This window comes from Alligator mississippiensis, chromosome 12, assembly GCF_030867095.1.
Source record: "Alligator mississippiensis isolate rAllMis1 chromosome 12, rAllMis1, whole genome shotgun sequence".
Lineage (NCBI taxonomy): Eukaryota > Metazoa > Chordata > Crocodylia > Alligatoridae > Alligator > Alligator mississippiensis.
The window spans coordinates 14,285,928-14,298,850 of NC_081835.1; the positions used below are offsets into that span (position 1 = coordinate 14,285,928).

At 43.8% G+C, this 12,923-nt stretch overlaps 1 protein-coding gene across 1 annotated transcript; it reads left to right on the forward strand.

Annotated features, from left to right (window-relative positions):
* The first annotated feature begins 300 nt into the window (after nt 1-300).
* CAV3 (caveolin 3) lies at nt 301-8,622 on the forward strand. Its single transcript, XM_006272652.4, has 2 exons — nt 301-523; nt 6,759-8,622. The coding sequence occupies exons 1-2, from the start codon at nt 410-412 to the stop codon at nt 7,098-7,100; spliced, it is 456 nt and encodes a 151-aa protein (XP_006272714.2). The 5' UTR covers nt 301-409; the 3' UTR covers nt 7,101-8,622.
* The last annotated feature ends 4,301 nt before the right edge of the window (nt 8,623-12,923 follow it).

Here is a 12,923-nt window from a genome sequence, read left to right on the forward strand (position 1 = left end):
TATCCCCTAGTGCACATCTCCACTAAAACCTCCAAAAGCATCCACTGCATTAACTCCCCATTCTCCTATCTCTGTATAAACCTACCTACAGAGAGTAAATCCCTCACAAAGATGACTCAATGGTGCGAAGCCACAGATCAGACCAGTACCCCTTTAAGAAATGCTTTCAGCTCAGTGTGAGCTACGATATTAATTTTAGCTTGGAGGCTTGCCATGGGCAAATTTCACAGAGGGTCTTAATGGAGCTCTGCGAGGCAGCTGTTCACTGGTATCCAGGGTGGGGTTTGCCTAGTGCAGAAGATCACACTTGGGATACTGAAAGCACAAACTTTCTCCCAAGCTAATTTTTCCAGGGTAAGAGTTTGGGGATTGTTTTATTCACTTGTGCCACTCCAACACTAGAACAACGATGGCAGAAGAGCAATCTGGACTCGAGGAGAGGATAATAATAAAAGACCAGCACACAAAGGAAATCGACCTGGTGAACCGAGATCCAAAGCACATTAATGAAGACGTTGTGAAGGTACATTTTCTGGGCTTTTCTGACATCTCTGTATTTTTAATGCAATCAGGACTTTTGGTTTTGTATCAGCATCAAATTCTATCAAGTCTTTAAATAGCTACCTGTATAGGGGAACTGCACAGAGTGTCACAGGAAGAATTATCAAGGGCAGTAGCGAGGTAACGTGCTGTAGGGAGCAAATCTTGAATTTCCAGGAAAATGCATGCACCAGTTGAGAAAGCTGCATGATTTCCCCCCTGACTCTGATTAACGCAGCGGTTTGCCTTTTTGAACATGCAGCTTCATGATCTGCAGCCCACCAATTTACCAATAGTTTGCATCAGCCTCTGCAATCAGGAAGCAAATGGTAAAATAGATCAAGCTCAAGTCACTCTAAATGAAAAAGAACCTTTAAAAAGTGCTAAAATTCATCACTTCAAATGCCTAGGCACCTTGTCTCTGTTCAGCAGCAAAGAGGTCTATAGCACAGCTGAACAAATTCATAACATCTCGGCGTCATTTAAAATAGGATTGTTTCTCCCACACAAAGACATGAGAGGGTGAAACAAGACTGCCCTAGTCAGAGCCCAAAGAAGGGATGAATTCATCCTCAAGAGAGTGTTTGCAGGCCAAACCTACACTGGGATGATTATGCGCTTCATTCAGTTTACAGAAGATAAGTTTGATCCAAGGGGAAGAAAAGTGACTTGAATTCCATTAAGCTATTTAGTCTTAAAATAAGCGTAAGTGAAATGAAAGTAGTAACTGTGGATTGTGCCTCCTTTTAAAGGCAGTAGATAAGGCCTTGAAATATATCTGTTTGGATCTGCTGGAATGCAAGCTTTATTTCCTAGGTTTAAAAAGCAACTGAAACTAAGGCCAGTACTTGAAATGAGAGCTCCTTAATTAGCCAGCACAGACAAAAGCTAGCGTATGGTTACTAGCCATTTTATGAGCAGAGCAAAATGTGCTTCACACAAGTGAGCAGTGGTTGTAGATCCTGAATATCTTTCCTCACTGAAAGGAGCCTTCTGTATCTCTCCTCTGAACTTCACCGTTTTCTACTGCCTTTAAATGTTTGTCCAGACACTGCCGTCCGCTCTAAATGATGTCAAATGTGACTTGGAGCCATGCAAGTGAGCGAGGAGCAGGTCCATTCCATCAAGTTAATCGAGATGAGATACCAAGGATTCCCAGCATCTTCTGCTGCCGTGTTGGGCTCAGAGGAGGCTCCTACTTATTTAGATCTAGTAAGTGGAGTATCACTCATCAGGTTAAACAGGCAGACACAAATTAACCAAACCTGCAGAAAGTTGGTAAGCTACCGAGAAGCCCAAAGGCACAGAGGGTAATAGAAAAGAAATGTGGGAGCTAAAATGATGGATGCCCCTCATCCAACCATCTGGGATGTACCGCTAGAGGGAAACCAGGTAAAAAAAGACAGTGATTGTAAACTGGAGCTTCATGTTGAAATGAGTTAAATGACTCAGCACAGAGTAAGTCTGAACTACAGAACTGTTCCTTGTATGGCATGGTGTGCAAAAGGAGAGGCTGAGAAAGACGCTAGAGGAAGTGGCCAAAGTAGTTCAGATTTGCAAACTTTGGAGTGTAAAGCAGAGCTCTAAATACCATATCTACTCATCCCTTCATTAAGTAAGTACCAAACATCTCCATGGTACACTGCTAAAATGGCCTGGGGGCTCATGTATAAAGATACCCAAGTTTTCCCGCCTACCCACCTCTTCTCTCTCTGAAGTGCAAACTCCAAGCATGTCACTTCCAACCTGGACATATTTTATTGGAAAAAAAATACACTTCAAATAGTCTCTAGCTTTTTTCTTTTTTGCCCCATCTTCCTGATGTGTTCAGTTTTGAAGGCCAACACACATCTGATTCACAAAAGAAAAATCAGTCACTCCTCATGGTGGTTTCTCACTCTCTGCTGAGGTCCTTAGATACATTTGATCTGGTCCTGCTCATATTCTTCCCCCGCAGTACGAACTGCCTGCTACTTCTGCCAAGTTCTACCGTGTCACTGCTTCAGTAACAGAAAACCAAAGACTTATGTTCTCCAGTGTACTGGCTTGAAGCCCTTTGCTCAGGGTTTGTATTAACTACTGTCACCAACTACTGTCTAAGGGAATAAACACAGGCCATAGGGCTAGAGCTCCATAACCAAATACAAAAATAGAGACTAAAGGAGCAGGATTATTTCAGATGAAATAATAAAACCATGTCAGGTGTCAATAAATCCCCTTGACATATTCAGGAGAAGGAGGCTTTTAGGCTGATGTGAGCTTACAAAGAGCATTGTATTAAGGCCAAAATGTCTGCACTTCTGCACATCCAACATACTCACTTCTATCCCGAGGTTCCACATTCAGCACCAGAAACCACACGCTGCTTCATGCTGCTTAGCACTAATACTAGAATAATACAATGATTTAAATCCTACAGATCTGGGGAGTGAGGGGAAGCAGCAGTTCCTGTCTGCTCCTTTTTATCCCCAAGCAATTCAACCTTTGACAAGAGGGAGGAAAAGCCTGATGGAAGGTGGGGTTTTGGACTGGGAAGCCCTATGGAGTTACTCTGCCAGCTGCATCCAAGTTGCTATCCCAAGGGATGCAAAGGAAATGCCAGGTTGGAGCAAACCATACCTTTTTTCCAAGCCAGAGGAGACATGTTAGAGTTGCTGGGTGTGACTTGTAGAAGATTAACAAAGACAGTGAGGAGTTTACTTGACTCCTGTGAAGGCCAATCAGCCGTAGCTATGTAATGAGAGACAGCTACCATTGTAGTTTGCACCATCAACTATTATGGCACCTCTGGATCATCAGTCAGTAAGCATTTGCCTCTAGCAAAGTCCCATGCATGCTTGCGCATTAGCACCCCTGCACCACAGCAGAGCAGGGGGTCAAGGACACCCTACTGGATCAGCACCTAGAAAGACAATGTATGAAAAGAGGATTACATATTAATAAGATTTCTTATGTGTCTCAAGGTAGGCAGATGGCCTTGAAGCCACAGCCATGCTGAAGTACCTGCAGTGCCATCTGTCTCCAGCGAAGTCAACAGGAAAATTCTCATTGGCTTCAGTGGATCCAGGATGTCACATCTTGATTTCAGTGGAACTAATCATGTCCTTAAAATTAAGCATGCCCTTAAACGTCCTGCTAAATTGTAGCTACAGCCAAGCACAAATCACTCTATTATGAAGCCAAATTAAATTTATTGTTTCTCTGTAGTAAAGGAGCTGTGGGTATGACTGATCCACATTTGAACCTGAATTTATCACCTGTGAATATCCATTCCCCCCCACCCCAACCCCCCAAGTTACAGTGATAATTACAACATAAGAAGATATTACTTCCCAGCCCATACCATACTCTCAAAAGGCTGTGAAAGTTGGGTCCCACAGGCTCACAAGGCCAAGAAGAGTCTAGGCACCACTGTTGGATCTGGGCTTTTAAACATGCTCTTTGGGTGCAGAGCCTCTGCTCTTCACTTACCATTCAAAGAGTTCAGACCTGGCAGTTCAATGGCCTGTTGGCTAGTACTGGCTACCCAGGAACTTAAGCATATCCTTTCCCAGAGCTTCACCCCTGGCTGGCTTATAGTTTACCTCCCCAGGAGACGTGCCATACTTGCACCATGCAGCAAATGTTTCAAAGCCACACAGAAAGCACAGCAGATATAACCCCAGGCTTAACAATCAAACCCTTCCACATCAGAGCTCAGGTTCCTGACCAATTTGGATCAGTCTGTGGGCTGAGACCAGCATCCTCTGAAGTATCTAAAAAGCTTCTTCTCCTCTTCTTGCACAACCTTTCTTCCTGTTCCATTTTTCTCTCAGCTAACTAGTGAGAGTCAGCCTGCAATCCATTTATCAGGTGATCCCCCTTGATTCACCTCATCAAGAAATCCAAATCATCCACCAGGTGTTGCGTTTCCCTCTGTACCGGTCCACCCAGGCAGACAAAGTCTTCTTGATCTCAGCCAAATCTTTATCCAGGGTCTCCTCCATGTCATCATTAGACCAACCGCCAATTAATGGCCTTCATTTTCAGCTTTCCTCTGTAGGAAAATTTCCCCTAGGTACCTCCAACCAGTTCCAGCAAAATATGGGGTCTACAGAACAGTTTTACAACCAAATGATCTCTAAACCAAAATATATGTCTACAGGCGTGATATAGACATAGAGACATACCCTAAGCTTGCACAATTTTCTAATGCCTCAGCTCCTGTTCTCTTTACCATGTGGAATACCCCATGTAGAATATTATTAGTATATGGCTGAGCCTCAGGAACCTCTGGGATCATCTGTAATAAAAAGAAATCCTGCTTCCAGCTGCCACAGCGCAGCAGTGATATCTGTATCAGGCCATGTCGATCAATTGGGCTTAAGGCAAATCTCAAAATGGTTTGACTAGGACTATACAAATAAACAAGCCATATATTAGAGTGATTGCTGGGTGTTATTAGCCAGTGCCACCTTGGAGCAGAGCATATTGCCAATGCCCTTAAATGCTGAAAAGCATAAAAATGGGGTTGTAATCTTCCAGGAGTACAGAGCTTCCCAGCACATTGCCTGTTCTGAGAAGTCCAGGCTTGCACCAGCACCTGCCAACTTCTTGGTTCAAGTCAGGTCTGGGAGGATATGGGTCTGAAAATTAAAATCCCACCTTTCCAAGAGATTTCTCTCTCCTTCTGTCATTCTGGCGCACAGGCTGATCTCGGGCAATTCTTAATCCTTAAAGGTTGATTCTGTGTGCAAAGGATAAGCATCCCCAGCAGGGGACCCTTTGCTTTGCAATTCGACTGGCAACCTTTGCTGAATATTGGTTTAACTCTAATTTAGCAATTAGTAAATCCTGAATGGATCTTCCGATGATAATGGAGAGTTTCACCTGTCTTCTGGTCCATCCATTTCTAATGTTTGCACAGTGGTGGTACCAGAATACCAGTAGCAATATCTTTCCACCCAGAACACTTCAGCACTGTGGATAAGACTCCCCCAGGCTGTTACAGTCCCTTTGTTAGTCAGGGTACATAAAAAAAATCCATAAATTGACTGCAAACAAGCCCTCTGCCCTAGCATGGGCAAACTGTCCACTCCTCTGTCCTCCAGCCACACTAGGCAAAGAAGAGTTGGGGTGCAAAGGGGATGTAGTAGACTGGGGGTTCACTCCATCAAAATCATCCATTGTCAGGAAGTTCATCAAGGGCCTAGTACCACTGCTCCTAAGTGAGCTTGACCTGGATAACAAGACCATAATGCATTCCCTGGTGATCATCTCCACTCCTCTGATCTTCTGCTTTTATCTGTGATGCTTTCAGGCAACCTTTAATCAGGCTGGCTCTGTGCAGCATCAGAATCAGAAGTAGCAGACCAACACGGTTGCTCTCCTGGCATTTCTTACCCTAAGAGAAGCAGGAGGTAGAGGAAATCTCACCAGAAAGTGTATACGTGTCCCATCTTTTATTCTAGTCAGAAGCGTATCCTCTTCCACTACACATATCTTACAACATACTTTGATAATGGTATAGCCACAACTTCCTGATTTTCACTACACCGAGCAAACCAGTATGGTGCTCCCTGTCAATACACTGATATTAAATTCAATGCAACAAATAAGTGCCCCGAGAGCAGTGAATATACTTCAAACAGCAATACTTTCTTTGATTATAATGTCCGTTCCTTGAGACCCAAATAAATCTAATGAACGCGTCTTTTTTAGGCAAGGTATTAGCAGACATCATTCCCCAGTTTCACATACAGGGAATAACTTTTCATACTAAGGATAACTCTATCCAATGATAAAAATATATACCCAACCTGTCAACAGTATTGAATCATGATTTAGGAGTAGATCTTGTATCAGCTGCACCTAAGCCAGCTGCTGAGAAGTAAGCCGATGAGGAGGAGAGGGTGGTGGAAGGCACGGACACCTTGCCCTTTCACACACAGCTTGGATTTGGCCTGCTATTTCAAAAGGGTCACAGGCTGCAATACCTAATTCCACTCACTGTAATTCATATTTCTTCCAGCTCTTTACAATAACTACTACTATTCTGTTCTCCATCTTAACATTCATTACCAGCCCCATCGTCAGTGCCACCTGCCTAAGCTCTTCCCTAAGGGTTTTTGAACCCGAAAGCTTGCTTAATAACTATTCTCCAACTATTTGGGTTGGTCTAATAAAAGATATCAAATTCACCCAAGGAACCTTATCTCCCTATCTTGTCTGCATTGCAGGTGGATTTTGAAGATGTGATAGCTGAGCCAGTAGGGACATACAGCTTTGATGGAGTCTGGAAAACCAGCTACACCACCTTCACCGTCAGCAAGTACTGGTGCTACCGACTACTTTCTGCCATCTTGGGAATTCCTCTCGCAGTCATCTGGGGCTTCCTCTTTGCATTAATCTCCTTCTGTCACATCTGGGCGGTGGTGCCATGCATCAAAAGTTATGTGATAGAAATCCAGTGCATCAGCAGGATTTACTCCCTCTGCATCCACACCTTCTGTGACCCATTGTTTGAGGCTCTAGCGAAGATCTGTGGTGGCATAAAAGTTGCTCTCCGCAAGGAAGTCTAGATCATTTGTTTGAGAAAAGGAACAGAAACAATCATTACTCAACAACTCAACACATTGCTAATTTTCCAAAGATTGCACCATATTCTGCTCTCAGTTACACTGGGATCAAGATGGAGTAGCTCCTGTGGGTTGCATTTGTAATGCAGTTACTCCAAGTTCACGCTAGTGTGAATGAGAACAGGATTTCCTCTGAAATGATGTCTTGGACCAGAACCTTTGATTATTATATGCATTTATTCAGTGAAAAAGAATGGTGTGAGGTTGTTCAAAGTATATGTGGGTACGATGCAAAAAAATGTCTGCTTAATTGTCTTCTAGATCAAGTGTAAAACTAGGAAACACCCCTGGGTTATATTTATCATTAATGCAAGCAGCGGCTGTTGTAGAAGCTTTCTGTACTACTTGACAATATGCAGCAAATATGTACAGATTGAAGAACAAACTTTGCTTCCATGTATGTTTCTGTCTAAACAAAGCTTTTAAATCTGGATTAGCGGTTCATTTTTAAATGCTTAGCAAGGCTTTTGGGTGTGCAGTTGAAGTCTATGTTATTTGAGGGTTGCAAGCGCTATCATCTGATGACTGCAAATCTAATATCAAACTACCTGACAGTGCATACAAAAAAGGCAGCTAAGTATCCATTCATTAATGTGTGTGGCCAACATTCAGCTGGAAGCACAAAAAATGTAAGCACTTGCCCCCCCAACCCAAACTGCACCCAGAAAGGTGGTCCAGGTCTTCCTACTGTCTGAAGTTTTACCTTAGACAGTGCCAGTGAAGAGTAACTTCACTTAAAAAATGACAAACTTGGCTTAAATATATAGCTTTGGCTTATGTATCATAGAGAATACTGCTTGTTGGCTCTTGTGACAAACTGGGAAATTCTTTATGCATCATAAATGTATGTATCTTAGATAATTAATCCAGTCACCTTCTGTGTATGTTCTATATGGCTGCAGCTTTCCTATATCAAGGGGTGAGACTTAGCTCAAATTCCTGGGATAGGATGCCACTGAGCTCAGTGGGATCGCAGCAAGACCAGACCTTGCTGCATTCGCCCTCATTCTCCTTTCATTCCGGTTTTTTCCCACCCCACCCCACAACAAGACACTCTATCCTCTTCAGGGCAGTAAGCCCTGATTTTCACCTGTGTGAAAGGAGAATGAGATCCAGTACTGTTACATCTTTCCAGGCAGGCTCATGAAAATTAAAGCTAGAGATTAAAAAAAAATAATCTATGAACTCAAATGCAGAAGTGTTTCGTGCTCTGTGCATGCAAGTAATTTGTTCAGCCATTTTTTTTAAAGAAGCAAGCTATTAGGTACCATCTACACCCTCAAAATAATTATTCCGTGTCTTAAATGTTTAATTCCATCAGCATTTGGCAAAGCGTTTAAGCACATGCTTAAAATTAAGAATTTGAATGGATAAAAAAAGACCAGAGGCTCAAGGCAGGGCTTAAGCAGATTGAGGTTCCCAAATCCAAAAGCAGTTCATCACCCAGCTCTGATTAAATTGACTTAAACTCACTAGGCACCTCCTAGTTTCTCCAAGCCCCTATAGTCTGCATTTACTGTTCCAGACTGAGCAGCTCAGCACCATCTCCTGCCTAAGCCCAATCAGGATTAAAAAACCAGAGGTTCCTCTGCTTAAACCCCCAAAAAGCCAGTTTGGTCTGCATCCTCAAAGCTCACCTAACCACACACCAGCAGGAATAGGATCCTCACCAAAGACAAAAGTAGGAGCTTTTTTTCAAACACAGCTGAAGGAAGATGCCTGCTTTTTATACAGGAACCTAGAGGTTAGTGGACTCACCTGGTCATTGGGACACCTGCATTAACCTATTTGCTCAGCGCAGGGGGCGGGGTCAAAGATATGTCTTCTACTTCCCAGGGACGTGTCCTGACCACCAGGTGAGATACTATTCTGGGTAGGTACCGACAGACCCTGCTCTATGGCAAACAGTCGTTAGAAAATACACAGAAACCATCTGTTGGCTACAAAGCTCCTGGTCAGCAAGTGGAGCTTGGAGATCAGCATCCTGAGATGTCTTAGCCCATATTTACCTGGTAAATTCAGTGGCCTGGTAGGAGCATCTTCAAGCATGCTGTGCTGTTCCAGAAGCAAAGTATCTGCATCCATGTGTTTTGGGATTGACAAATTAGCATGGGCACATGAGAATGCTAATTAGCTGCCTCTTCCCCATCCACACCAGCCTACCCATGCACTGCCCCATCAAGTGGCAGCATGTGCTTGAGGGTATTGATGCCAGGCCTGGCAGGTTTGCTGTATAAACATGGCCTAGCTCTTCCCATGCGCTGGACTTGGTTCTGGATTCCACGCTTTGTGGCAGGCGGCTCAAAGTCAGACGCCGCAGCAGCTGAATTAAGTCCCTGTGGCTCTAGCTCCAAGTGTTTTGCTGAAGCAGGGTGTGAACTATCTCATTGTCCCGCCACTACTTGTGACAGGATTCATGCTGTCTTGCTCACTTCAGGCTTCCCTGGAGTACCAGGAGCCAAATTCTCTCCTGATTATACTGCAGGGACTACCAACAGCCTAAGTCTCTACTGGTGCTACCGATGACTTTGGGGACCGGGCTGTATGTTCCATAGTGAGAGCACTAAACACTCCTAAACATTAAAAAGGAGCTATCAATGGGGAAGAAACCCAAACAATAAGTGCATCTGCTGGAAAAGAAAATCTATCTGAGAATATTGCTCTTTTTTTTTTTTTTTTTTTTAAGTTTTCTCATTGTAATAAAAAGTTATAACAAAAAGTGACCCAAGGAATTTTCTGAGTGTGTTTTGTTCTGATGATGATTGGCTTGAATCTGAAAAGCCTAAACTCATCCCATGGCCATGCTCTTAGGTAATTGCCTTGAAGAACTGGAAAGGCCTGCGTGCGACCTATACCACGTTGTGCATGAACTACTGTTCTTTCCAAACCATTTCAAGGGCAATGGATGGCATTTTCTCTTGTACCACATTTTGCTTCTTCTCCCTTCGCTTTATGTGAGGGGTTCTAACGTTGGCCATTTCAGGCACAGGGGATGTCAGGAAGCATCCATTTTAAGGCAATCCAGCCAAAGGGCTTCACAATCCCATGGGCAGTGAATAGTGGCTTCCCCAGAGCCTTTCCACTTGCAGGATGGAGGAGGCCAGGTGCATCACGTTGTTTTCCAGTGGTTTATCCTCACTTCCAGCCTTGCTGCCTGGCACCTTGTGTGTGCATGAGGGGGAAGGAGGGCAAGATGTCAAAGCATTAGCTTCAAGGGCCACTTGCCAGGTGCGCTGGTGGGACGCCGCTAGTGCTGTCTGCTCTGCTCATTTGTAAGCCCTCAGCACTTTCACAACCAGGAAACTTGACCACACATGCAAGCACAGACACAGACTAATAAACCACCACACAGCAAGGACACAAGACTCACTGCTTTGCTTTTTAAATTGTTGTTCATTTAATAGAGTGGTTTAATAAATAAATAGGGCAGACCACTGGGATTGCCTTGGTCGTTCACACGTGGCCCACAGGCCGTATGTTGTACACCCTGCTCTAGCCATACCCCATGCCTGCCCTAGTATTAATCATTTACTACGAAAAGAAGGCAGAGTGGACCGGTGCTGGCTGCTCTTTCTCTGCACTGCTCCCCTCAATACAGAGATCCCATGAGGGGCAGTAAGCCGACTCTCTCGGTTGTAGGATTGTATCTAGCTTTGGCTCTAATATTCCCTACCATTAAAATATAATCAGAGTCAGTTCTGTGACTTCCTGTTTGCAAACCATTTCTGGAAAGATCACCTGTCACTTCCTATAATATGCAGGACGCTGATGCAGCCAAGGGGCAAACAGATGAAAGGCTGTAAATGTCAGCATGGGATTTGCATCTAGTTAACTGCAAGAATTCAAAGCATTTGTTCTTTGTTCAAACTACCGAAAGGGTCAAACCAAAACCCAAATGGGATGATGCACAAATGCTGGGACAAGTCAGAAACCAATCCTTATACTGAGCCCAACCAAAGCCCCAAATCCCACCACATAGTACTCCAAACTGGGCAGCCCAGACTGCATATTGCGATTTCCAGCTACTCTCTACAAACTGAACATTCATCTCCCTTCTTATTTGAAGGGCAAGGGACTGAATAGATATGTCTACATGTCACAATGCAGTTCTGTATGGAGAAATGCAAGTACCAGAAACAGTTTGGCTGCATCAGCACTGCACTCTGCTGGAAGTAATTTGCCCTGCTGAAACCCAATTTGCCACTGCCTTGTCCACTACACCAAAGGTGAATGTCAAGCATCCCCATCCTGCTGGGATCGATATGTTAGTACCACTGGGCATAGGTGTAAATGACTCCACAATGAACAGAGCAGTGGAGAATCCAGGTCCACTGTGGGTTTTGTTCCACTCTTCCTTCCATCCATTCCATATGTTTACTGGGAGTCTTGCACTGGTTTATATTTCCTGGTTACTGGGTATGGAAAGCCAACATCTGACCTTCTCTCTGAGCCGTTACTCAGAGCAAACCTCCCGCTGGCGTCAATGGACTTTAGTTGTGACTAAATAATGGCTTCAAAACATTGTCTATAATGCCTAATTATTAGGGCTGTGCAAAACGGCAAGGTTTTGTTTCAAATTCAGGTCCACCGTTTTGAAGAAACAGTGTTTCATTTTGCTGTTTCTAAGCACTCTTCCGTTTCGTTTCACCGAAACTGTTTTGCTGTTTCGATGCGTTTTGGCATTCGCCCACAGGCTATAATGGGGAATCACAAAAATGCCTATAACTTTGTCATTTCGTGTCTGATTCAGATGAAAACAGTGGGGGTGGTAGCCCCTGCTGAGGCCACAAAGCCTGCCAAGTTTCAAGGAGCTAGGTACATGGGTTCCTGAGAAACCACACCTCAAACTGTTCAGCGCAAAACTCATGACATATGAGTGTGAAGGCACAGGGGAATGGAAACTGTAGGCATAGTAGCCCCTGGTGGGGCCATGAAGCCTGCCAGCTTTCAGGGAAAACAGATTTCTTTTATGTGGAGAAAAATTACAGAGAATAACAAAAAAAAAGAAGATTTTGGGGGAGGAATAAATTGAAAGGAATGGATTAGGAAAGGGTATTAGGGTATTTTGGAAAGTATTGGATCCCACTTGCTAGGAACAGACTAGCAAGAGCCTTCCTGATGCTCCTAGAAGACACAGCTCAGTAAGCTGACAAAGGCATGGCTGACAAAGCTAATTTCAAACAATGCTTTTATGCTGCTTCTCTGTCCTTCCCCCAGAGCACTGGGATTGGAAGGGACCTCCAGGAAGGATCACCATCACCGGCCAGCTACACAGTCAATATGAGAGCAGTCCTTCCCCCTCCTTCCCCTCTCTCTCCTTAGTTTGTATTTCCCTGCAAGCTCAGCTTCAAAACTCTTCAAAATTTTCAAAATGCTTTGAGTGCCCTCGTTTCATTTCAAAGTTGTTTTGAAGCCTTGTGTTTCATTTCAGTTTCAGTGTTTCGAGCTTGAAACGCGTTGAAACACCTTTGAAACAAAACATCCATTGAAATTTTGCACAGCCCTACTAATTATTGCTCCCTTTCCAATCTCACAAAATTGTTATCTAAGGCTGATCTTTTCTGAGCCAAAATAACCTTTGAGTTTTGCCTGAAAAATGAATCTCAAGTTTGTCCTACAGCAATTTCAGGACTGGACTATAATGCAGAGATGGAACTGATTCACTGCTATAGTAATCTGATCACACTATTGCACTGCTGTAAGCACATTGAAATGAATGGATTTTAACCAGCTTAAAATGAGGACTCAGTGCTGACAAATGAAGCC